At 50.8% G+C, this 23,471-nt stretch overlaps 2 protein-coding genes across 2 annotated transcripts; one reads left to right on the plus strand and one right to left on the minus strand.

Annotated features, from left to right (window-relative positions):
- Window positions 1-768: 768 nt before the first annotated feature.
- LOC135993657 (olfactory receptor 6E1-like) lies at window positions 769-1,716 on the minus strand. The gene has a single exon (XM_065643667.1). The coding sequence runs from the start codon at window positions 1,714-1,716 to the stop codon at window positions 769-771; it is 948 nt and encodes a 315-aa protein (XP_065499739.1).
- Window positions 1,715-12,614, plus strand: LOC135993658 (SUN domain-containing protein 3-like). The gene is made up of 10 exons (XM_065643668.1): window positions 1,715-1,786; window positions 1,829-1,885; window positions 7,746-7,810; window positions 8,270-8,328; window positions 8,797-9,005; window positions 9,576-9,660; window positions 10,049-10,164; window positions 10,996-11,163; window positions 11,681-11,773; window positions 12,459-12,614. Exons 1-10 carry the CDS (start codon window positions 1,715-1,717, stop codon window positions 12,612-12,614), a joined length of 1,080 nt encoding a protein of 359 aa, XP_065499740.1.
- The last annotated feature ends 10,857 nt before the right edge of the window (window positions 12,615-23,471 follow it).

Consider the following 23,471-nt stretch of genomic DNA (forward strand, 5'->3'; position numbering starts at 1 on the left):
CCCAAACTTCCCATGATAAGTCCTGTGTAATCCAAAGATGCTCTTCCCCTGCATCCCACCATGTGTCCTGCACCCCTAGGCAACAACCCTATTAGTCTAAATGGTGATCCAGAGAGCTGCTCTCAGTGACTCCTCTTGATGGGCTTCACACCTGGACAATGAGGCTGAGGGCTCTCCCAGGGTAGCCTTGGGACAAGGTGTTCATTCCCCAGAGCCTGTAATTTGGGTTCCCACTTGCCAATGAGCCTCTGTGCTCTTCTTGGTTTTGGAGATGGGCTCGTGATGAGCTGGTGGCTCTGCAGTGATGGCACTGGGAGCAGCCGGGGCAGGGTATTAACTGACTTTCTCCTCCTGCCATTGTTAGTGACTTCTTTGTGTGTGCAGAGGAGCTTTTTATCTCTTAACACAATGCAATGAGATAGGAAAAGAGGAAATGGCCTCAAGTTGCACCAGGGGAGGTTTAGATTTGATATTAGGAAAAAATTCTTCCTGGAAAGGGTTGTTGGGCATTGGAACAGGCTGCCCAGGGCAGTGGGGGAGTCACCACCCCTGAAAGTGTTTAGATGAGGTTCTTAGGGACACGGTTTAGCACTAGAGCTGGGTTATGTTTGGATTCGATGATCCTGAGGGTCTTTCCCAACTGAAAGGATTCTATGATTCTATAAATTTCCTGAGGTATCTCTGTCTGGAGGTTACATACATATGCATTGGTATTATTTAACATATGATAGCAGACCACTGGAAGTGCTGTCCAGAAATGCCTCATGATTAGGGGAAAAGTTGTGCACTTGTACGGGCAACAGCTTCATTCAGGGCCAGTATCACAGTCTTGTTTCTAAGACTGTAGATGAATGGATTTAAGAATGGGTACAGAACGGTGTTCAGCAACGCTACAAATCTGCTGTTCTCCAAGGAAACACCTACTGAAGGACACACGTAGAGAGCAATGCAGCTCCCATATACAATTGCCAAGGTGGTGAGATGGGAAGAACATGTGGTAAAAGCTTTTTTCCTCCCAGAGGCTGCTGGAAGATGTAGAATACAGAAAAGGATGCACATGTAAAATGCCAGAGTTAAACATAAGGAACCCAGAATGACAATTGATAAGAAAACAGAGTCTATTTTCCAAAGCAGGCTGGTGTCAGAGCAGGACAGCTTGAATAACGGAGAGTTGTCACAGAAAAAGTGGTGGATCTCATTTGAGCCACAGAAAGTCAGCTGGGAGAGGATGACCAGGCGGTAACTCAAGAGTGTGAAGCCTGTGACCCAAGTAGCAACAACCAGGTGGATGCAGAGCTGAGGCTTCATGATGGCAGCATAATGCAAAGGTTGGCAGATGGCAACATAGCGGTCAAAGGACATGACAACAAGTAGAATAAACTCTGTATAGCCCAGGGTAAAATAGGAGGAGGACTGGGCAAAGCAGCTGCTTAGTGAGATTGTTCTCCTACCAGAACCCAGGATCACAACCAACTTGATGCTTGTGGAGGATGTAAACCAGATTTCCAGGAAGGCCAGATTGCCAATGAAAAAGTACATGGGGGTTTGAAGGCGGTGATCTGCATACACGAGGAAAATGATGGTAGCGTTCCCCATCACTGTTGTCAGGTATATGAGCAGAAATACCAGAGAGAGTACAAGCTGCAGTCTTTGATCAAGCCCTGAGAAACCCTCTAGGATGAACTCAGTAACTGCAGTTTTGTTTTCTGGTCCCATGTTGAATTTCGGTTCATCATGCCGAGACAGGAACATAGCAAAAAACAAGTGTGATAATTCCACAGTCTGGGTGAAAGGCTCCCCAGAACTCTGTTTCTTTCCTTTCTTGCAGTCGTCCTATAGTACACAGATAGAGGACTTCAAGCACTTCTCATACCTGGATTTTTCTGTATGAAATTTCATTTGGAGTTCTAAGAATGTGTTGTCTTCTTTCTACCTTTTTCAAAGACTCATAAAGAATTCTTCCTTCATAACACAGGATTTTAAAGTCTGTTAGCTATTTTATCCCAGTCCTGGCAAATTCCAAATGCACACAGGTCTTTTCCAAACATCTGTCACACCTATGTGCCTAAGTCATCTCTTTTATTGCACAAATGCCAAACTATCACATCAAATCAAATCAAATCAAATCAAATCAAATGTATGCTGAAAGCTTTTCTTTCTACTTTTCAGTACTTGCCTTTTGGACTAGGAATCCCTGAGTATCTATTGATTTCAGAATAAGCAGTATCAAGCATCTCTTTCGTAATCCCGTGCTTTCTTCCACAGCTTTGTGCTCTCTGTTTCTTCAGGAAAGGGGAGGGAAGGGCAGAATAGGGACCAAGTATAACTCATCTTCTTTAGTTATAGTTCCACACAGTCTCATCTGACATCCATCTGCACCGAAATGCAGTTACTTCCAAACAGCTGCTCATTGCTATTACTATCAAATGTCCTGACCTAAACGCAGACCAGGAGAATAGTGACTGGAAGAGATTTGTAACTTTTATTTGCGTGCCAGCTCTAGGTTGGGAGGACCCAGCCTTGAGAGTTTTCTCCTGTCTCCATTGATTCTACAGGGAGCCTTGGGAAAACAAATTCTCACAGGCACCTGTTGTGAAGCAGGTGAAACTCACTATTCAAGTCTCAAATCTCTGATTCCTTAAGTTATTTTGTTTTTTAAATCAAACTACACATCTAGGAGAAAGAAGGACAAAAAAAACCCCCACATATACAATAAAGACTGGTGTTTTTCCCTTCATCTTTCCATTTGTTTTCAGGCATAGAAAGGAGTAGAGCAGACGGCTCCAAAAAAAAAGAATAATTCAAAATGCAAGGGGAGAAGAGGGAGAGGAGGAGATGGTGGGTTTGAGGTGGTGAAACAAAGTTGTGTGGGTGTGCAACCAGAGCTCTTCAGTCATTAGTCACCTGGGTGGTCCAAGGATTTTCCCATCTCGTCATCCACAGACACAACAGGAGGAACTGGTCTGAGACAATGGATCAACTTGAAACCAAGTGACTGAGTAAAGTCAACCTCCTTCAATATCAACCACCTCCAAAATGAGCAAAAATTAATCACCTTCAAATTAATTGTTGGCCTGACTTGTGTGGGATTTCTCCAGGTGGGATTCCAGACAGTGCTGGTGACAGGCAGATCCTGCTGTGCCTGGGCCTGTTTCCTGTGCATAAAGGTAGTTTTTAACATCCTGGGTGAAGAATCTGGCTGTTTCAGAGATCCTTGTAGCAGTTTCTGCTGCAAAACTGAATAAAACTGAGTAAACAGTAATCACTTAACTTGCTTGCACATGCCAGAGAGGATGTGCAGGACAACAGGCTGGCTGAATTATAAGAACTCAGCAGAACTGTTATACAGGGAGCCTCACTTGATCCAGTTGAAGACACTGTTGCAAAGATCCTTGCAAAGGAGTCTCTTCCAATCTATGGTATTCCATAATTCAAGTAATTTTTTCCTCAGGGAGATCTTCAAAGAATAGGCAAGGAAGTAAAAGAGACAGAGGGAAAGAAGTAGAGATATAAAATGTGCCAATACAAATTGAGAAGATCCTCTGAACAGTGTTTCTCAACTCAAACCTTTGGCAGGCAATGTATTTTGGGAAATGGCTGCATAAAAACATTCATATAGAGATACAGTGTTTAATTAGCTTGCTGACACTTGCCCATGGTACTGTCAAAACAAACTAACTAACTGACTGACTATGAAGAGTTTCACAGAAATTAGTTTAAAAATACTAGCAAAACCCCAAACCCAAACCCCTTATTCTTAGTCTTATCCTTTTACTCACTTTAATCCCTACCCTGTATCCCTAGCCTTAAAATACCAGCCTTAACCTTAGGCCTCACCACAACCCTAAAAAACCACCCCTAACTCACAAAGCTAGACCATACCCTTAACACTAACCACGCACCTAAGCAGATTACCCAATGCCTAAATCCTAACCCTGAACAGCGAGCTCTAATCCCTAATCCCTAAATTGAACACCTCATCCCCAAAACTCTCATTCTCATGCTCACCCCCATCACCTCCAACCCCTCTCCCTACCCTACTTCAGCAGTTTGGCCCCTTGGGGCAACCCAGGGTTGTGGGGTTGTCCTGTGCATGGACAGGAATTGGACTCGATGATCCTGTGGGTACCTCCCAATTCTGGACATTCTATGATTCTATGATCCTTTCTCTTTGATATTTTCTTTTCATTATTTTAGGTATAATTCTTATTATTGCATATTTTAATTTAATTTTTTTTACATTTTCATCTATTTTTTTTAAATTCCAGTTATTAAAGTGTTTATATCTCAATGCAAGATTTTTGTCGCTTTTACCCTGCCGATCCTCTCCCCCATCCCGCTGCGGGGAGTGAGGGAGCGGCTGCGTGGGGCTCAGTTACCAGCTGGGGTTCAACCACAACGGTCCTTTCTCCGCCCCTTGTTCCACCCCATGGACGTCAGGCTCAGGTCCCACACGATCCAATACGTCCTCACCAACCACCACTCCCCTGCCCACCCTTTGATGTCACACACAGACAGTTGCCCTCAGTCCATGGGCCGCCCTGTGAAACATCCATAAAATGTCACAACACCCCATTGAGCTCATGGAGTCCGTGGCTTTGGGCTCCGTCTGTTCCGTGGCCACTCCGGACAGCACAGGTGTCCGTTCTGTGGGGTCACGGGCACCAAACCCAGCTCGGGTGGGAACCAAGAGGGTCCCCTCGTGTTCAGGGCCCAAAGCGCCATCTGTAGCATCTGCCCATCCTTTTGAGTGCCCAGAGCCTCCTTCTTGGGGCCAAAACGGTCACGTTTAGGGTCCCGACATGTCTTTTATCACCCATGGCCTCTGTTCAGGTCCCACAGTTTCATTTTCAGGTGGAGCTCATTGCCTGGCAACAACGGCCCAGAAGTTGGTGGGAGTCAGTGGACCCAGGACAGCCAATCACATTTGAGGAGGTGGGGCAAGTCATGTGATTGATATGTAACCAGCCAATAAAGCTTTGAGGCCTGCAGGAAAGATGGCGAGAGTTGAACAAACTGGGCAGCATTCAGGAGCATGCTCTGCTGGCTGCACCAATCACGCCTGGCGGGAGTGCAGCACATGGATGATTGACAAGCAGTCTGACCCATCACTTGGTAGGGGGAGAAACGAGAAATCCCAGCCAGCCAATCACAGGAAACATTACCTCAGGGTGTGGCGGGCACTGTGGGGCAAGTGACCCCTAAGGCAGCCAATCAGATCCAGGATCACCTCAGGGGAGGAGACTGACAGCCCTCCCAACCAACGGCAGTGCAGCTGAGAAGGCGGTGGCTCTGTGGGCAGCCAGGCGGAGCTTTGCCGTGGCGCCCGTGGAGCTGCCCCAAGGCTGAGCAGCCCCCAGCCCTTCCCTTCCCTTCCCTTCCCTCCGCTTCCTTCCTCTTCCCTTCATCGTTCTCTAACTGCTGCTTCTTTCTCCACCTCGATCCTCTTCCCTGCACCTTTTATCCTCTCAGTCTTGTGGAGTATCTTACAGACAGTCATCCTGACTTACTGGAATGACCTTGACCAAAATAGAGTGACAAACCAGAATGGTTTTCTACAAGAAAAGATATTTACAATGTGTCAGCCAAACTGCCGGAGCGTGTGAAAGATTAAGCAGACCAATCATAAGATAACTTTGAGCGCGTGGACAGCTGCCGTAAGCCAATTACAGCAGAAAGTTAAATGCGTGTACAACAGCTACTAACTATAAATCTGTCTCTTGGTTCACCCGCACTGAGAGTCCGTGCTGTTAATCCCTCACACTGTCCCTTTGTCCTGCTGTCTGTCCCCATCTTTTCTCTTTATTCTTCCCTGCTACCTGTCCCATTTCTTCTGGCAATAGACCCCTGTCCAGCTGGCTCTGCCTTCTGTTTCTCCTCTCTTCCTCTTTCCAGCTCCTCAACCCTCCTTTTCTCCAGCTCACTGTGGGTTCTCTCCCTTTGTCAGTCTCTCCATCCCCATCTTACCTTCGCTTTGTTTCTCAGTCCCTTTGTTCTGCTCTCTGACCTTCCTTTTCTCCATCTGCACATACCCCTCCTTGTCCCTGTCTTTCTCTACCCAACCTTCCTTCTTCTTCTCCTCCCCATCCCCCATCCTGTTCCTCGATCCTCTTCTTTCTTCCTCCCTGTCTTGTCACGGCTCCTCGTCCCTATTTGTCTTGATCTCTCCATCTCTCCAGCCTTTTCCCCATGTGTGTCTTTCTCTCTCGGCTCCTCTGTCTTCTCTCTCGTCTGATTTACCTCTATCATCCCCAGCAGCTTAAGCTGAATGACCAGGTGTCCCTGTGTCCTGGTATTTCCTGAGTACTGCCCTGGGGAAGATCTGTGTCTGTAGGGCTGGGGATATATTTAGGAGCTGATCTGCTTCTGCAGACGGCAGAGCCGGGTGTAGTTATGGCAGCAGTTATGTGAACTGAACTTGTCCTGATGTACTCAAATATACTGGCTGAATATGGTTTCCTTTGCAGCTCCAATTCCAACCTACGTGCTCTGCACTGAAGAACAAGAGACCTTGTGCTGTTTTCAAGATGTCAGCGGCAGCAAATCAGCAGAGAACATCACTGCCTTAGTGATGATGCTTTTTTGTTGTTGTTTTCTAACACTGTCTGAACTTTGGTAAGTAAGAGGAAGAGTGGTTGACAGAGTCTGTTTTCTGAAGTAACATGTTCCTGTACCTTTCCCGTCTTTCTATGGTGAAAGATTCCTTCCCTTGTGGAGAGGACTGCAAAACCCGCTCCTGTCAGGCTGGACTTTGCCTCCAAACGTGGCGCAGCCTCTTCCATTGTGGCATCACCCACTGCCATTGATGTCACAAAGCAGCATCAGTGCTGAGGTGGGCACAGCAGGGTATAAGACCAGGGCTCTCCCTGCGCCTTTGTCACTCTCGATCTTGAGGGAACAGAGATCGCAGAGTTTTTGGCTCGCTGCTGAGCAAGCAAGATGCTTGTTACTTGCACCTCAGTAGGTACCAAGAAACAGACAGAGAAGGTTGAAGGTCTGAATGGGTATGTTTGAAAAATCCTCCTCCCCTTTCCCCAGGTGATTTTTTTCCACCTCGTCAGCTGGGGTGGGTGGAGGGTGGACAGGAGAGGAACACGAGGGCAGCCTGAGAGCTCGGTCTGGAGCTGGTGGAAGGCAGCAGCCGCCTTTCAGTCTCCTCATGAACGCAAGGGCGAGGCCCAGAAAGCCTTTGATCTCTGCAGAATGAGGGACAGGTCTATTTTGGATCGCATGGATGGAGTCCCAAGCAGTGGCCCAGATACAGCCTGCCGTAGTAATTGTGAGAGCTCAGTCCTGTATTGTGCTCTGCAGGGTGGGTTATGTCCCTGAGCCTGCTTGGTTTTCCTCTCCACTTGGACCAGAAGGACACCAGCGTGTCCTCTGTTGGCCATGGATTTGACTTGCGTTCCTGACAGAGGAGGTTTCTTTCAGAAACCCGGTTAGTTCCTCACCAGGGCTCTGCCTTAGGAAAGGGGAACATGATCCTCTGAAGGGTGCAAGGAGTTCTCTAGGAGAACAAAAGGGGATTGTTTATTCCTGATGAAGTGTACACTGTGAAGCTTTTGAGAGCCTCCTGGAACAGGCAGGAGGAATTTCCACCTTGCAGAGCGCTGTGTGCTGTGTCTTGGCAGATCAGGCTCAGGGCAGCAGGGCCCAGCCAGCAGAGTGTTTCTTTGGGGCTTTCTTGGTTGCCCGTTGCTTGCCAGCACGTATTCACATTCAGCCCTCCCTCCCTCTTTCCCCAGTCTGCATTTGTCGCCAGCTATGCCAAGAGAAGGGCCAGAGGTAACCCGGCTGCTAAAGAAACGCTGTGAGAGGGGAGACACACACCCCCCACCTGGCAGCTGTTGAACTGTAGGGGCACAGGCTGAACCTTCTCTTGGGAGGGGGAGGAGAACAGAATCAGCACAAGTGCCGATGAGATGGTGGGCAGGAGAAACAGGTGTTTGTTGTGCCTCTTCCATTTCCAAAGAATCCCTCTCCAGCCTCACAGACGTGAAGTGTGGCCACAGATTTTGTTGCAACTCCTGCTCTTAGTCCGGAGACAATCTTGAGCCCTTTGTCCCTAACGAAACGATCACTGCCATGACAAATCCCCCACTGGTGCAGCTGGTGACAACTCCAGCAGTGACTCAGGCTGGTGCAGGACCAAGCCAACGCACACGCCAGGAATGCCAGGCTCAAGGGCTGCAGTCCCTGCTGCTACTCTCCAGTCTGCTGCTGATCCGCACGGGAACCGCCAGCTTCACCAGCCTTTTCCTCCTTGCAGGATGATGAAGGCGCTGAAGGCAATGATGCTCGTGCTGCTTTTTGGTCTGTTCTCTTTCGGTGAGTATCTGCAGAGCTCCGAGCTGAGGATGGTGCTTTAGGAGGTACTCGGGGTCCATCTTGCCCTGGTCCGCTTCCCCCGCTGTGACCAGAGGAGCTCAGCTAAGAGCAGAAAGTCCCCGACAGAGCTGTGCCAGTCTCCCTGCTCCAGCGGGACGGGTGTGGGGGTGAGGAAGGGGTAACTTGCCTTCCCCAGGAGGGCTAAGCCAGTTCTCTTCAGCTGAGGGAGAGGCCATGGCTGAGCTCTCCTGCCCCAGGGGGCTGACAATCTTCTGTAGGACAAGGAGGACAGTCCAGGGCAGGGAATGTCCATCTATTGTGGAGCCTGTATGCCATGTTGGCCACTGTCAAAGACAACAAGAGGGGAGAGAACTATGCCACTTTGGACAGACATGGAAAGGGGAGCGGGCAGCCCAAGGCATAACCCAGCCTTAGACCTAGTTCTAAGTTCTGGTGTGTGTCTGACAGGTGTTTACCATGTGGGACGAGTTGGCACAGAAAGCCTCTGGAGAACCACAGCAGAGTTAGAAGTGCTGAGTGAAACCCTGTCCCTGCCGGACCAGCTCCGTAAGCTCCAGGAACAGCTTTATCATCTGCGCTGGAGCGCAAAAGATGTCGCGGATCGGGCTCTCCAGGAAGGCTTGAACCAGGCAAAGCTGCCAGGCTATACCGGACGGGTAAGGGCACAAGGCAGAAGAATCTACTCAGGGGTTTTATCCTCCCTCCGGCACATATCCTACTCCATTCCCTTTCACAACCAAGAGGCTGGTGCTGCTGGAACAAGTGCTGTCATGGCCACGCTTCATTTTCCTGTTGCTCCACACTTCCTTATGGGGAAGAGAAAGCGTGACAGGAATGACAGCTGTTTGAGTCGTTCCTTCCTCTGCGTCCAGATCTTGGATCCTCCTCAGGGGAGAACTGGAAAGAAAGAATGGTCTCAGCACTGCAGAGTTAATCCAGTTCCATGTCATGCCCAGCAGGCTTGCCTCTCCGTCCTGCCTGGCCTGGAGCCTCTCCACAGGAAAAGCTCCTTCCCGCAGCTCCAGCATTCAGGGCACTGGAGTGAGCAGCCCCCAATTCTGATCCCCGTCAATCACAGCAGAGCAAACTTGGGAGGCTTCCAGGCAATTTGGGCGTTCCTTCCATCTGAGATGGCCCTTGTCCCTGTTCACCTTGGCTGGCCTTGCAGGGGAGCTACTTGCCTTGTTCCTTTTCCTTCCAACAGGCGCTCTTGTGTTCCTTCCCAGGCTATTCAGGAGATCATCAATCAAGCCATGGAGAAGCTGGAAGAAATCCAGGTCCCGATGCCTGATTACGCCCTGAAATCAGCAGGTGCTGTGACATTGTACAAACAAACCAGTTCCAAAGCACTTCCTTCCAGATTGACAAGATGGGCATTGGAACGTGCCCAGGGGTAGGAGAGAAGGGGGGAGAAGTCAAGGGTCACCTCGTGCCCTAAAAGCGCCCCCGCTGACAGAGCCTGTAACGGGCCAGACCCCATGGGAAGCACAGAAAGCCTAGCTCACATTCCTGCCTTTTTCCATGGCCCCATACGACAGTTCGATGACTCCCTGCTGTGTGTTCCAGAGGGGTTGTGCCAATAAGACAGAGGGGAACCCACTGTGGGACGTGGATGACTGTTGAGAAGCCTTTTTCAAGTTAACAGTGCGATATTCCTCCTGACACTGCCTGATGATTATGCTCATGTTTTAATTTCCAGGGGCTGCTGTCATTCATTCCAAGACTTCTCCATCCCTCCGGAATGCCACAACCAAAGTCTTCCTGTATTCCCTGCCGGTGATGCATTATATGAGGTCCCCTGAGCTTATTCTGGAGGTAGGAGCACCAAGAAGCAGTAAAACAAAGGTCGGGAGAATGAACCACAGATGCTGCTCAGAGTTGCCTTTCCCCCTGTCTTTGCTCCTCGAAGCTTCTTCTCCTGCCTCCTTCTCACATGGACCTACTCTCCTCCTGTGTCTCCCTGCTATTTCCTCTCCGAGAGAGCCCTAGGTTCTCCACGGGAGCTTCTACCAGGCCAGGCTGCTCCTGCACTCTGTGTCTGCCCAGTCGCTGTGCAAAGTGTCAGCACGGCACGGAAGGAGAAGGGCAGAGGTGCCTGCAGAGCTCTGGGATGTGCTCTTAGTGAGCACCAGCGGGTGCTGAGAGCCTGCACTGCTGGAGGGCCCCATGTTGGGCTCTCAAGCCATCCTGGCCCTGCTCCTGAGCTGCCTGCGCAACCTGAAGATCTGGCTGGTGCCAGTGGAAGGAGCTGGGAGTGGCTGAGAGGGAGCGAGTGCTTCCCCTGACAGGAAAGGTTCATCCAGGGGGGCCCGGAGCTGCCACCTGCTCTGGGCAGGGGCCTTTTAGCCACACGGTCCCTGGCTTGTTCTCAGTGACGGCTCTGGACCAGGAGACGGCGGTAAAGTTCTACAACTAGCACACCCAGCTCCCAGCCATTTAAGTGCTTCTGTGCTGAACGGGTCTTTTGATATGTGAATTCTCACAACTGTTCCTCAGATCTGTATCCACGTGGTCTGACTGCAGGCACTGGCTGTGGTTCAGAGTAGAACTGATTGGCCAAATGATTTCTTAATCCTCTGATGCTCATGGCAGGAATGAGAGCCAGGGCAACCTTCTCCATGTCAATGTAGTTTCTTCTCCTTTCAGCCAGAAAATCAACCTGGAAACTGCTGGCCTTTCCCAGGAAGTCAGGGACACGTGTTCATCAAGCTGTCTGTGCCAGTCATTGCCAGAGCAGTCACCATGGACCATGTCTCAGGGACAGCGTTCCATGGAGAAAGTATCTCTGCAGCTCCAAAGGACTTTGCTGTCTATGTAAGTGATTTCTCTGGGGTGAGGGGCAGGGGCTTGCACAGCATTTTTTAACAGGGAGGGAAGATGGGTCAAAGAGTCCAGTGGCCTGAAGCTTCCTCCTGGCTCTCAGAACAAACAGGCTCCTTGGAGTTGCTTCCTTCCCGTTGTATTCTTCTTATATTCAATGTATCACTGGAAAGGAAGCTTCTGGGGCAAGATGCTGCTTTAGGAGCCACAGGGAAAAGGAGCTGGACAGTGCATGGTCCTAGACCTTCTTGGCTTCCAACCCCAGTGGCATTTGAGATCCTCAGGTTACCTCCCTCTCACTGGGAGCGTCTGCTCCTTTTCTGACTGGCAGCTTGGACTCGTTCAGTAGGCAAATGTGACATGCTGCCCACCTGCAGCTTCTTGTCTTTTCATTGTGCTCATTGTCTTTGGACTACGTAGCGGAATTAACCCTGTACTTCACCGACTGAAGTTCAGGCTTCCCATGGTGATACCAGAAGCTCTTGTTTTCTCCACCGCTGCCTTTCTGTAGGGCTTCAAGGAAGAACACGAGGAGCAGGGAACGTTCCTGGGACAGTTCACTGTCCTGGCAGCGCTGAACCCCAGTCAGACCTTCCAGCTGAAGGTATGGGGACAAAGAGGGAGGAGAACTGTAGGAGAGGAGGAGAAATGCGGGGCTGGATGGGGATGGGATGCCCAGCCAAAGTTCTACAGGCAGCCCTGTCCTTGAGCATGTCCCACACTGGCCTTTCTTCTGCTTTAAATTGCTTGAGTGCCACTCTTCTCTTTCATTGTGGGTTTAAACTTCAGCACTTAGAAGCGCCACAGTTGAAGCTGGAATCAGCTTGACAGTCTGGACCCCAAGCGCAGACAAGCAGCCACATCCCATAGGATGCACGACTGCTGGTCTGCCAGTTAAAGACCAGTAATATTGGACTTCCTGAGGATTCTGTTGGTGCTGGCAGTGAGTAGTGACAGGGGTGCCATTCTGTTTCCATGGCTTTCTAGAGAAGGCAACGAGACATTTTACTGACACCACCATTGAGTCTTCTGACTGTGGAAGCCTGTGCCCCAAAGCAGGCGAGATCTTTCCAGTGTATTTGTTGAGGCATCTGGTAGCTGCTTCTTCCTTTGCTGTTCTTATGGCCCAATGATGTAGAGCAAGATAAGAATGTCTCAACCACGACAGGTCAAAAGGCCTTGCAGGGCAGCTGGAAGGAAGCTATTGAACGAAGCCGTCGCTGCGGCACTTCTCTCAGTGCTCACGTGCTAGAGAGGAAAAGGTGACTCATTTCTTCTTGTCATTTCAGAACGAGCTCCCTGGGTTGGTGAATTACATCAGGCTGCAAGTGCTGAGCAACTGGGGCCACCCGGACCACACCTGCCTGTATCGGTTCAGGGTGCACGGTGATCCACCCAAAGACGGGGGAGAAGTTCCAGTTTCATATATCAATAAATTGCATTAACTTTGACCAAGTCGAATTGCAGTCTGCTTTGCCTGTGATGCTGACTGGTCCTCCCTGAGCTAACTGCAGCTCCCCGTCCTTCTCTCAACCCATCAGCTTATGGGAGACTTGAGGAGTACACAGAAAGATTGTCCTTATTAAAAGAAACAGGAAAACTCAGGCACAAATCTGCAGAAAGCCTGACAGCCACACACTTGCTGCCTATACAGGAACATCAGCAAGGCCCTGCCTGTACACCAAAGATTAAATTAAGGCAGAGGTTTCCTGTGCAGGAAGCAACTGAGGATCGACTGAGTGGAACCATCTGTTGTTACTTGTTTTCACAAGAGGCACATGCTGGTTCAGCTTCCATCTTTAAGTTTGTTGCCCATGAGAAAATGGAAGTGTGTTTTTTTGTAAGAAGGAAACCTTAATTGGAAAGTTGGTTCATGGACTTATTTGCCTCTCTGGGCACATATCGAGTTCATAGCCCAGGAAACGTTACAGAGTGATTCGCAAAGCAATCCCAGGACACTTAAGACATCCCATAACTACACAGTCTGTCTTTCCTTTTGACCCCGAGTTCCCCAACCCCAAGGCAGGAGCAGGCAGGTCAGTCGTGCGCTCGGGAGGAGAGAGCAGGAACAGCACTTGGCACCCAGGGCTGGCAACAGCACTTTGTGCTCTGAGCTGGGGCTTAGTCCATGTGCAAGCCCAGCACGGATCCAGATACCAAACTGAGGGTGTCAGTTCATCCCCAGTGCCACACACACGGCACCTTCTTCCATCGCCTCCTCCCGATGAGCTGTTTTCCAGCCCCTTCCACCTCAGCCCAGCTCAGACACCTGCACTCTGGCCCAGGGCTGACTGGGGCTGGTGACCCTCGGGGCAGCAGCAGGAACCGCTCTGACCCTGGTTGTGGGGCTCCCCATGGGCTGAGCCCTTGGGCCCAGGGCTGCTGAACTGGGCCATCGTGGGGCCCAGGGGTAGTGAGTTCAATAGGTCACCCCGCCTGTCCGTGCTGGGAGACACCTGCTCCTGCAGCACCCACGGTACTGATCCCAAACCTGGTCCATCCTCATCCAGAAGTACACGTTTATTTGTTTGTTTGTTCGTTTGTTTCTAAAAACGAAGCTAATTCAGGTATAGGGAGAGTCTGTTTAGAAGTTTTATTAATTTGGAGACAGCGGCCACTTGGGGGCTGGGGCCCTCAGAGGTTGGCGCTTTTTCTACCCCGTGCCCTTGGCCTGGCACTCACAGCTGGGAAGGGACTTTCCAAAATCCTGCTGGAATGACCCAGATGTGGCCACCCCCGGCACAGCCTCAGAGTCTACTGCCAACCTGCCTTCAGATCATCTCTTCCCATTGCCCAGGAGTCACTGCGACTGTTGCTGTTCTCCTTTGGGCAGCGCGGTGCTTACCCAGCACAGCCAGAGCTGTTCCTGTGCCAGGAGAAGACTTCACACAGAGTCTTGGCTGATGGTGACAGTTCCCACCAGCCGTCCAGCTCTGGAAGGTCCCGATGCCACAGAGGGGACACTGACTGGTTGTGACTTCTCTTGCAGGAACAGGACTGAACAGCAGAAGGGAGGCAGGACGAGAGGGTCCATGAGGTCAGAAAGCACATCAGACAGCTGGTACAGTCGTGGTGGCAGCAGAGGGAGAAGAGATGCAGTGACCTGGCTGGGACAATGCTTCTGACGTGACACCTGCCGCACAAACACAGAGACAGACAGAGGCCTTGGTTGGTTCTGGAGGACGTGGGAAAGGTGCCTGGGAGGGAGGAGAGCATGGGGAGATGGGGACAGAGGTGCAGACAGCTGAGGTGTCTGTTCCATGGGGTTACGGGCACCAAACCCAGCTCAGGTGGGAACCAAGAGGGTCCCCTTGTGTTCAGGGCCCAAAGCGCCACCTGTAGCATCTGCCCGTCCTTTTGAGTGCCCAGAGCCTCCTTCTTGGGGCCCAAATCCTCATGTTTAGAGTCCCAACGTTTTTTATCACCCACGGCCTTTGTTCAGTGCCCACAGTTTCAGTTTTAGGTGGAGCTCGTTGCCCGGCAACAACCAACCAAGACTCTACAGGGAGTCAGTAGCCCCAGGACAGCCAATCACATTTGAGGAGGTGGGGCAAGTCATGTGACTGATATGTAACCAGCCAATCAAGCTTTGAGGCCTGCAGGAAAGGTGGCGAGAGTTGAAGGAACTGGGCAGCATTCAGGGGCGGGCCGTGCTGGCTTCACCAATCACACCTGGCAGGAGAGTGGCACACAAATGATTGATAAGCAGTCTGTCCAATCACTTGATGGGAGGAGCCAGGGGGAAATGCGAGACAGCCAATCAGAGAAAACAGCACCTCAGGGTAGGGTGGGCCCCAAACCAGGGCAGAGTGACAGCCCAGGCAGCCAATCCCAGGCAGCATCACCTCAGGGCGGGAGACTGACAGCCCTCCCGACCAATGGCAGTGAAGAGTGATGTGAGCGGAGGCGGCTCCGCGGGTGGCCAGGCCAAGCTCTGATATGGTGCCCGTCAGGCCTGCCCCGAGCTCGAGCAGCCCCGGCCCAGCCCCGGGGCCCCTTCCTCTCTGCCCCCCTCCCCGTCCCTCCCGTCCCCCCGGCCACCCCCATGTTCCAGACCCCACGTCTCCGTGGCACCACCCGCTCAGACAGTCGGTATCCCAGGCCGTGCCGCTGGAACGCAGCCATGGGCCATCCGGCTTCTCGCCGCCACCACCGACCGTGTCCGACCGTTGTGGCCCCTGCTGTACCCTGGGCCACAGCCCCCGCCGTGGGGCAGAGGCCCCACCAGACCCAGTACCTGCCATCCTGACAGGGGCTGAAGAGGCCCCAGCGTCTAAGAAGCTTCATCTGTGCTCTGCCTCATGGATAGTGGGAAATGCCCCATGGCGCTGGTTACAGCAATGGAAGCGGAGCCGCTGGCAGCGCAGAGCCCAACCCATCGGGGCTGCTGAATCCTGGCGAGATATCGCTGCCCGGCTGGAGAACCTGCCTGTGAGAGTGCGCCACATAGAAGCTCATGTGCCCGAGAGTCGGTCAGTGAAGAACCCCATCCGAACACCAGCGGGGGGATCGAGCTGCCCAGATTAAAGTGTCTGAGGTAGATTTGCACTGGTAAGATGAAGGTGAATTCTTTATGACCCATTGTGCCCACGGCGCCTCAGGTCATTGAGGAAGGGATGCAACATATGGATGGGCTCGTGATCGAGGGGTGGGCTCGACCATGGACGCTGTTGCACAGGTTATTCATCATTGTGAAACACGCACTACCATCAAGCAGGCCAAGCAGTCAAAGCCTGTGTGGTATGGGGGGCGATGACTGAAGTGTAAATACGGAGAGGCCTGGCAAACTGACTATATCACACTGCCACAAACCCGCCTCGGCAAGAGTTCTGTGCTTACAATGGTGGAGCCACCACCAGATGGCTGGAAACATACGCCGTGCCCCACGGCACTGCCCGCAATACTGTTCGGGGCCTTGAAAAGCAACTCCTGTGACGACACAGCAGCCCAGAGAGAACTGAGCCAGACAGCGGGACTCCTTTCTGGAACCTCCTCATAGACGCCTTGGCCAAGGAGCACGGCAGTGAGTGGGTCTGTCACATCCCCATCATGCACCATCCTCCGGGAAAATCGAGCGGTGCAACGGACTGTTAAAGACTATGCTGGGAGCAGTGGGTGGTAAAACTTGAAGAAACTGGGATTCAAATTTAGCCAAGGTCACCCCGAGAGCACCCAGGTGCCCAGGGCTGAGCTGGCCCTGAGCCTCCCAATGGGACACCCTGACCTCCCTCCCCAGGCGCAGGGTCACAGTGGGGCCCTTTGTGACCTCACTTGGTGACATCCTGTTGCGGGGGAGTAATTGAGGGGTTTTGCTTGCTGCAGAACAATGTTTAGATTTCTTAAAGAGAAGCGTGACTTGAAAGAGTTTGGTGGCAGGCTCACTCTATTATTTACTGCATGGGGGAAACATGCCAAGCTGAATGCTGCTGACCTTCTCTCCAGGTGCCTGTACCCATTCACGAAGCAAACTTTCAGGCATCTTCCCTTCCCAATAACCATTCGCTCCAGCAGGCCATGTCTTGGAGCTCCAGAGACAAACTTTCAGGTGAGGCCGTGTCTGTCGCGGTGCAAACTGTCAGGATTCCTGTTTCCCTGATAATCGTTCGCTCCAGAGTTTGCATTTTAGAACTCCAGCAGCAAACTTTGAGGCGAAGCCTTATGACCATGTGCAGAACAGACTTTCAGGAGACAAAATTCTCAGAAAATAAAAAATTTAATGGAGTAGAATAGCAGAAGGTCTGGCTCAAGCTGGGTACCTGCACAGAGGTCCGCCCCAGCATAGAAAACTACAAACTTTTATATCTTAACAGACCATTCACACCAAGATCCAGTCCAATAGCAAAATTTTACCACCAGGTCCTTTACTCCCCATTGGACCTTTTTTCCCTGACTCCACGTGGGCCTGTTTTGTCCAGTTGTAGACATTGGTTTTGGTCCATATCCTTGAAGGTGCCATTTTGTCTGGATAAATCCTTTCTTCTCAGCAAAGTGCAAAAATAGGCCCGGCTTTGCAGATGTCTGTTATGTCTCTGCGTTAGCCTTGGATCGTTGTTTTCCCTGTCAGTTCCATTTTTCCCAGCACAATGCAAGCTAGACTTTATCATGCAAGGCATTTAGTGTAGTCTGCAGTTGCTTTTGGCAAATACGAGCTTAAAATTTTAGCAAATCCAATCTACTAAGTAAAATGAATCAAAGAGTATATTAAAAAATCATACAACCCTATATCTCTAAATAATCCATTACATTTGGTGTACATCTACTTAAGCTAAATGATGAATAATGAAGTTGAATTGGGCTCATCCACCGACCCGTGAGTAGTAAAACCATTGCCATACAGCTCACTTACTTAGCAGGGAGCGCTCAAAGTGGCTCATCCAGGCTGTCGTATTTATAGAATGAAGTGGTTGACTCGTAGTCAAATTGCATAGAGTAGGAAAAGTTTGCACGAGACTCCCTGTGCCCACAAGCCACCGGCGTTCCGCTTCCCTGTGGGTTTCCTGGAAGGAGTTCTTGGCCTGGCTGTGTCTCAGGCCCTTCCCTCCTCTGCAGCCTGGACCAAACTGCTGCGGGTTTGGCTGAGGGGGCGGTCGAGTGCACCTGCCGCACTCCACCTCCTTGACCACAGCCAATCCCCTTCATTCTCTCATAGACTGGTAGTGTGGTTACCTCTTGCCTCTATGTCATAAATACATGGCATGTTGTAGTTCAGTGGTAAGAGTCCAATTGTTTGACAAACTATTCGGTTTAAATACTAATATCATCTATATACGGTGTTAGCGTGCACGCGAACTTTTGTTTAAGCAGATAGCTTCAATAATATAGAATATCACTATAAATTGTATTATCAGGGTGTTTGTCACAACAAATAGAGATCTTTTGCTTATATGTGTACCGGGCTTTTATACATAAAATTATTGTAAGTAACAAGCACAATAATGTTAGAGTTAACAGAATTACAACTAGATGAAGCATCACATTCAAAGTTCCTGTTGTGGTCGGTGACCATCCAAATAGAGTCTTCCACTTTAGTCTCAACAGGACATGGTGTGCCTTCAGCAGCAATAGGATGATATATTGTACTTTCATCTTACAGGAAGCTGGAAGACAAAAAGATGAAATAGACTGGTCTCGGCAGTGTTTGCTGGACAGGTTATGCCATTAGACATATAGAAAAATCCATCGTGCACTAATTCTGCATTTTGTAGCATTGCTTTTATCTTTGTCTGTAGGAATCTTAAGGATATATGGTAAGGTGTCTTTATGACTATTCACAGGCCTATTATCTAAACCCAGAGGTTCTACTTGTGGTTCATGTGCTTTTCTACATCCCAGCTACTGTGGCTTGAGTGTCCTTAAAATACTCCTCCTCGCCATTCTTGCACCATTCCCATGTATTCCACCCCCCTCAGTCAAGAAACTGCTTCTGCTGGGGCCAGCAAAGCTGGAGATGTTCACTTGGATTTCTGAGGTGTAGTACAGAGCAATTTATGGAGGTACATAATAAACACATACAGGAAGAGGAATAAACATATCTGTACAATGATGCTTTAAATCAGGTGTTCCATTCATTTTTTCAAGGAATGAAATGACCTCTTCATCCAGGCATCATCAGTAGATTGCTCCATTTGATGCACAAAGTCTTGCAGATGTTAAATGTTGTCTTTCATGTTGGCTGATTCATCACTAATGTTGAAGCAACAAATGTTTTTAAAATTGAAGCAGCTTTTTCAGCCATTACCTGCTGAGGGAAAACAATAATATAAAACATTAATACCAAAAATCACTTAAGATGGTACAACTCAATAATAGAGATACCAGGGTTGGAATGCTGGTAAAACATATTGTCAAAAGATCTGCAGCTGTCGGTCTTCCCTTAATGCAAAAGTCAGATGAGTTAGTTACAGTAGAGGCAAACCAAATCTACATATTTACATGGAGAGATATCAGCAAAGGAAGGAAGATGCTCAGACAAGAGCAAGGTGGGGTAGCAGGGGGGATGTGTCCAGCCTGCAGGGAAAGAGGTGCAGGGGATGCCACAGCATAGGACAGGCTGTCCTGGAGATGATCAAGGGATGTAAAGAGGCTGAAAGCCCCCAACAGACATGAGCTCCTTCTCCCCTTGCCTGTGGCTGTTGTCTCCACCTCTGAGGCCTGTGAGGAGACACCTTGTCCTTACAGCACAGGGGCCTCATGGCCTCCTTGTCCTCAGCCAGGAACCTGGGAGGTGTCAGACCATAGTCCTGCCCTTGGCCTTGCACAGCCCCACATCACAGTGTCCCAGGAAGAGCCCTGGGCAATGTGGGAGGGACAGGATCTGACTTCCAAAGAGCTGGGGGTCAGGGCTTGACACTTTGATTAATGAAACACATCCAGATTTACTCAGCATCAGAGAGATCTTCGCCTTGCTTTTCCTGACCTGTCATCTCTGCCTCCAGTCTTCTTCTCTAACCAGATACTGGAGTCATTTTGTCAATAGTGTCCCTCAGTGGGACCCATTAACATTACAAGAAACTTTGGAGCTTGAATCTGACTTGGACTTCTTGAGAGGTTTTATTCTTATTTATTCTTTATTTATAACTTCCCCTCAGGGTCTGATGTTCATGGACTCAGCAGCAAACCCACCAGAGGGGTCATTAAAGTGCCTTGGGCTGCTCCTGTGCTGCTGAGCTGGGCTGGGCTCCTGGGACAGAGGGAGCTCATGGCAAGCAGCAGCGCTGCAGAGAGACAGCTCTGCCCAGGAGCAGCTCCTCTGCAAAGCGCAGCAGGGCTGAGGGCTCTGCCTGGGGATCTCAGGGAGACGAGCAAGGCAGAGAGAGATTAAAGGTGGTCAGGATTGGGAGAATGGCTGAGAGCTCACTGGAGGAGAAATCTTTGCAGCTCTTGCCGTGGTAAGTCTCTGGGTGCAGGGCAATGCAGCTGTAGCTCCTGCAGGCATCTCCTGAAGTTAGCACAGGCACGGCTTGAGGGATCTGTGAGGAGGGGGATCTTGTCAGGCAATTTTGAACAGCTGTGAAGCCGGGTGAGCACCCAGGGGTGCCCAGGGCTGTCCTGCAGAGCAGGGTCCCTGCACCCCAGGGCTGTGCCAGGGCAGGGACTCTGCCGCCTGCCAGGGTCAGCGCTCAGCCTGCCCGGGGAGATCCCCACGGTGCTGTGGGGAGAAGCTGTGGGGGGAAGGAGCGACCCCTCTGAGGGCAGGAAAGGTGCTTCTGCTGTGGAGAGGGTGCTGTGTGGGTCAGGGCTGCTCACAGCTCCAGATCACCCCCACGATTTTTCTGAGGGGATGCCTCAAAGAGAAGATCAATGCAAGGATTAGCAGACAGATAGGGAGCTTTTCTGAGCCTTTCTTTACAGTTTCCTATCCGAAGGGGTGAGGGGTACAGAAAAGGAGAAAATGAAAATGAGCCCTCCTGCTTAAACAAGTCACTGAGACTCCTGAACTGCAACTTTAAGTGATCAGTATGTCTGCCAGAAGCCTCAGAACATCCCTTCAGCTGCTGCTCTGCCTGTGGACAGCAGCAGCATCACATCTGCTGAACCCGTCAGCCTTAGTCTGACATGTCCTGTTTTCTGACCTACAAACAGGAAGATGCCCCCAAGCAGTGCCCTGTGAAAAGGCAGAGTCTGTAGGGCCAGGGCAAGGGCATAGAGGGTGCGATGGTCTGTGAGTGCTGGCTGGCAAAAGACACGTCACATGGAAACACCTCCCATGGGGAGAATCTCCAGGCAGCAGGGGATTGACCAGAAGTGAGAGGAAACTAAACCTGGAATTGTTATGGGAGGGATAACAGAGAAAACTCTGTATGATCCCCGCAGTGCAGATCCCTCCTCTGAGCAGTCCCCTCGCCTCCTCTCCCACCCAGCAAAGCCTCTGCCCTCAGGGTCGGGGGCTGCAAGGCATGAACCAGCTCCTGTGCAGCCAGAGCTCCAGTTCCCTCTGCAGAGCACAGGGGCTGAGAGCAGCTGCCCGGCAATGCTGGTGTGTGGGAGGTGGCTGCACAGCTGGGGAAGGGTGACGCTGTCTGAGTGCCCGGCTGCCTCTGCCCTGGCCTCTCTCACACCCACCCTCACCGCATTTTCCTTCTTGCTCCACTGCTCTGGGTCACTGTTGTCGTGATCTGGTTCTTGCTGTCAGGCTCTCTGGGGATGGGAGTTTCAGCTGCAGAGTCACAGCCTGATCTTGTGGGTCCTTTCCTGCAGGTGTGTCCATGGGAACACATGTCCCAGCTTTACTCTGAGCTGTGGGCCTGTGGGCAATGCAGTCTGTAGGGCTGGGGAATGAACATTATCTGAATTCCCCACAGAGAAGTGCAGAGATGCTATGATGGAAGAAATGCTTTTGGGTTTGTGAAATGAGCCATGTGTGTCCTGGGCTAAACGTGGGGTGCTGAGACCTTAGGAAAGGGTGGGACATGTCATGGTCTGAGGTGGATCCCTCTGCTCTCAGCAGTGCCTGGTGGCTTTTCAGGGTAACATGGCAGTGTGATCAGCCTCCATCTCAGAAAGGTGCCAGCCCAGGGCAGATGCAGCAAGACAGAGGAACAGACCGGCTGCCCTCAATCTGCACTGACCCACAGGCATCCTCTGGTCTCGCAGGACTTGCTCTGTTCTCCCTGAGTGCAGCAGAAATGCTGAGAGCTTCTGACACCCAACAACACTCCCCAGAGTGGGAGGACAGAAGGAGCTGTAGAAACGCCAAACCTCTCAAACTCAGTTTCTCAGGCCTGGGGGTACAGATGATGACAGTCCCTTCTGCACCAGGAGCGGTTCCATCTGACAAAGCTGAACCCCAGGACTGGCCCCTGCCCCACCCAATCACACAGGGTCAGGCTGACTCCTCAAGAGCCCCTGGGCAGAGACCCTACTCTTCATTGCACACTCATCACGCACCGATGAGGGCTCCAGCCAGAACGTTCTCCTGGAAAAAGAAAAGAGCCTCTTTGTGGGAGGGTCTGTGGGAAATGGCTTTGGTTTTTCCCAGAGAAGTCTCATCTAAACCATCACTGTCTTTTCCTCCTTGCACAGCTCCTCATGCCCACAGGTAGAGCAAATGTCCAACAGCAGCTCCATCACCCAGTTCCTCCTCCTGGCGTTCACAGACACACGGGAGCTGCAGCTCTTGCACTTCTGGCTCTTCCTGGGCATCTACCTGGCTGCCCTCCTGGGCAATGGCCTCATCATCACCACCATAGCCTGTGACCAGCACCTCCACACCCCCATGTACTTCTTCCTGCTCAACCTCGCCCTCCTCGACCTGGGCTGCATCTCCATCACTGTCCCCAAGTCCATGGCAAATTCCCTCTGGGACACCAGGGACATCACCTACACGGGATGTGCTGCCCAGGTCTTTCTGTTTGTCTTTTTAATTTCAGAAGAATATTTTCTTCTCTCCATCATATCCTACGACCGCTACATTGCCATCTGCAAACCCCTGCACTACGGGACCCTCCTGGGCAGCAGAGCTTGTGTCCACATGGCAGCAGCTGCCTGGGCCAGTGGGTTTCTCTATTCTTTGCTGCACACGGGCAATACATTTTCACTGCCACTGTGCAAGGGCAATGCCCTGCACCAGTTCTTCTGTGAAATCTCCCCGATCCTCAAACTCTCCTGCTCAGATGCCTACCTCAGGGAAGCTGGGCTTGTTATATTTGGTGCCTCTGTATTCTTTGTATGTTTTGTGTTCATTGTGCTGTCCTATGTGCAGATCTTGAGGGCCGTGCTGAGGATCCCCTCTGAGCAGGGACGGCACAAAGCCTTTTCCACATGCCTCCCTCACCTGGCCGTGGTCTCCCTGTTTGTCAGCACTGCTGTGTTTGCCTACCTGAAGGCCCCCTCCATCTCCTCCCCATCCCTGGACCTGGTGGTGTCTGTTCTGTACTCAGTGGTGCCTTCAGCAGTGAACCCCCTCATCTACAGCATGAGGAACCAGGAGCTCAGGGATACCCTGTGGAAACTGATGGCTGGATTCTTTTCCAAGTCATTAAACATCTCATCTTCTTCATATCACTCATGACATAACTCATGACAGATCCAACCTGTCTTGTTTATGTTTTGTAGTTGTGGATGATTGTTTGGAGTTGGGGGAGGGCTTGTTTGGTTTTGCTTTTTTAACTATGATAATACTGCCCACAAAGAAATGTTATTATTCATCTCACTTCTAATTATTTGTCCACCTTTATAGTTCAAGTGAAAGACCTTGTAAATGAGAAGTTGTGCTCTCTGTGTATTTAAACAAAATAAATGACCCTGCAGTGAACAGTTTGTCTGAGATCTTTCCTCTGCAACCTTTGTGAAGCTCAATACAA

This window comes from Caloenas nicobarica, chromosome 12 (genome assembly GCF_036013445.1).
Source record: "Caloenas nicobarica isolate bCalNic1 chromosome 12, bCalNic1.hap1, whole genome shotgun sequence".
In the NCBI taxonomy this organism is placed as follows: domain Eukaryota; kingdom Metazoa; phylum Chordata; class Aves; order Columbiformes; family Columbidae; genus Caloenas; species Caloenas nicobarica.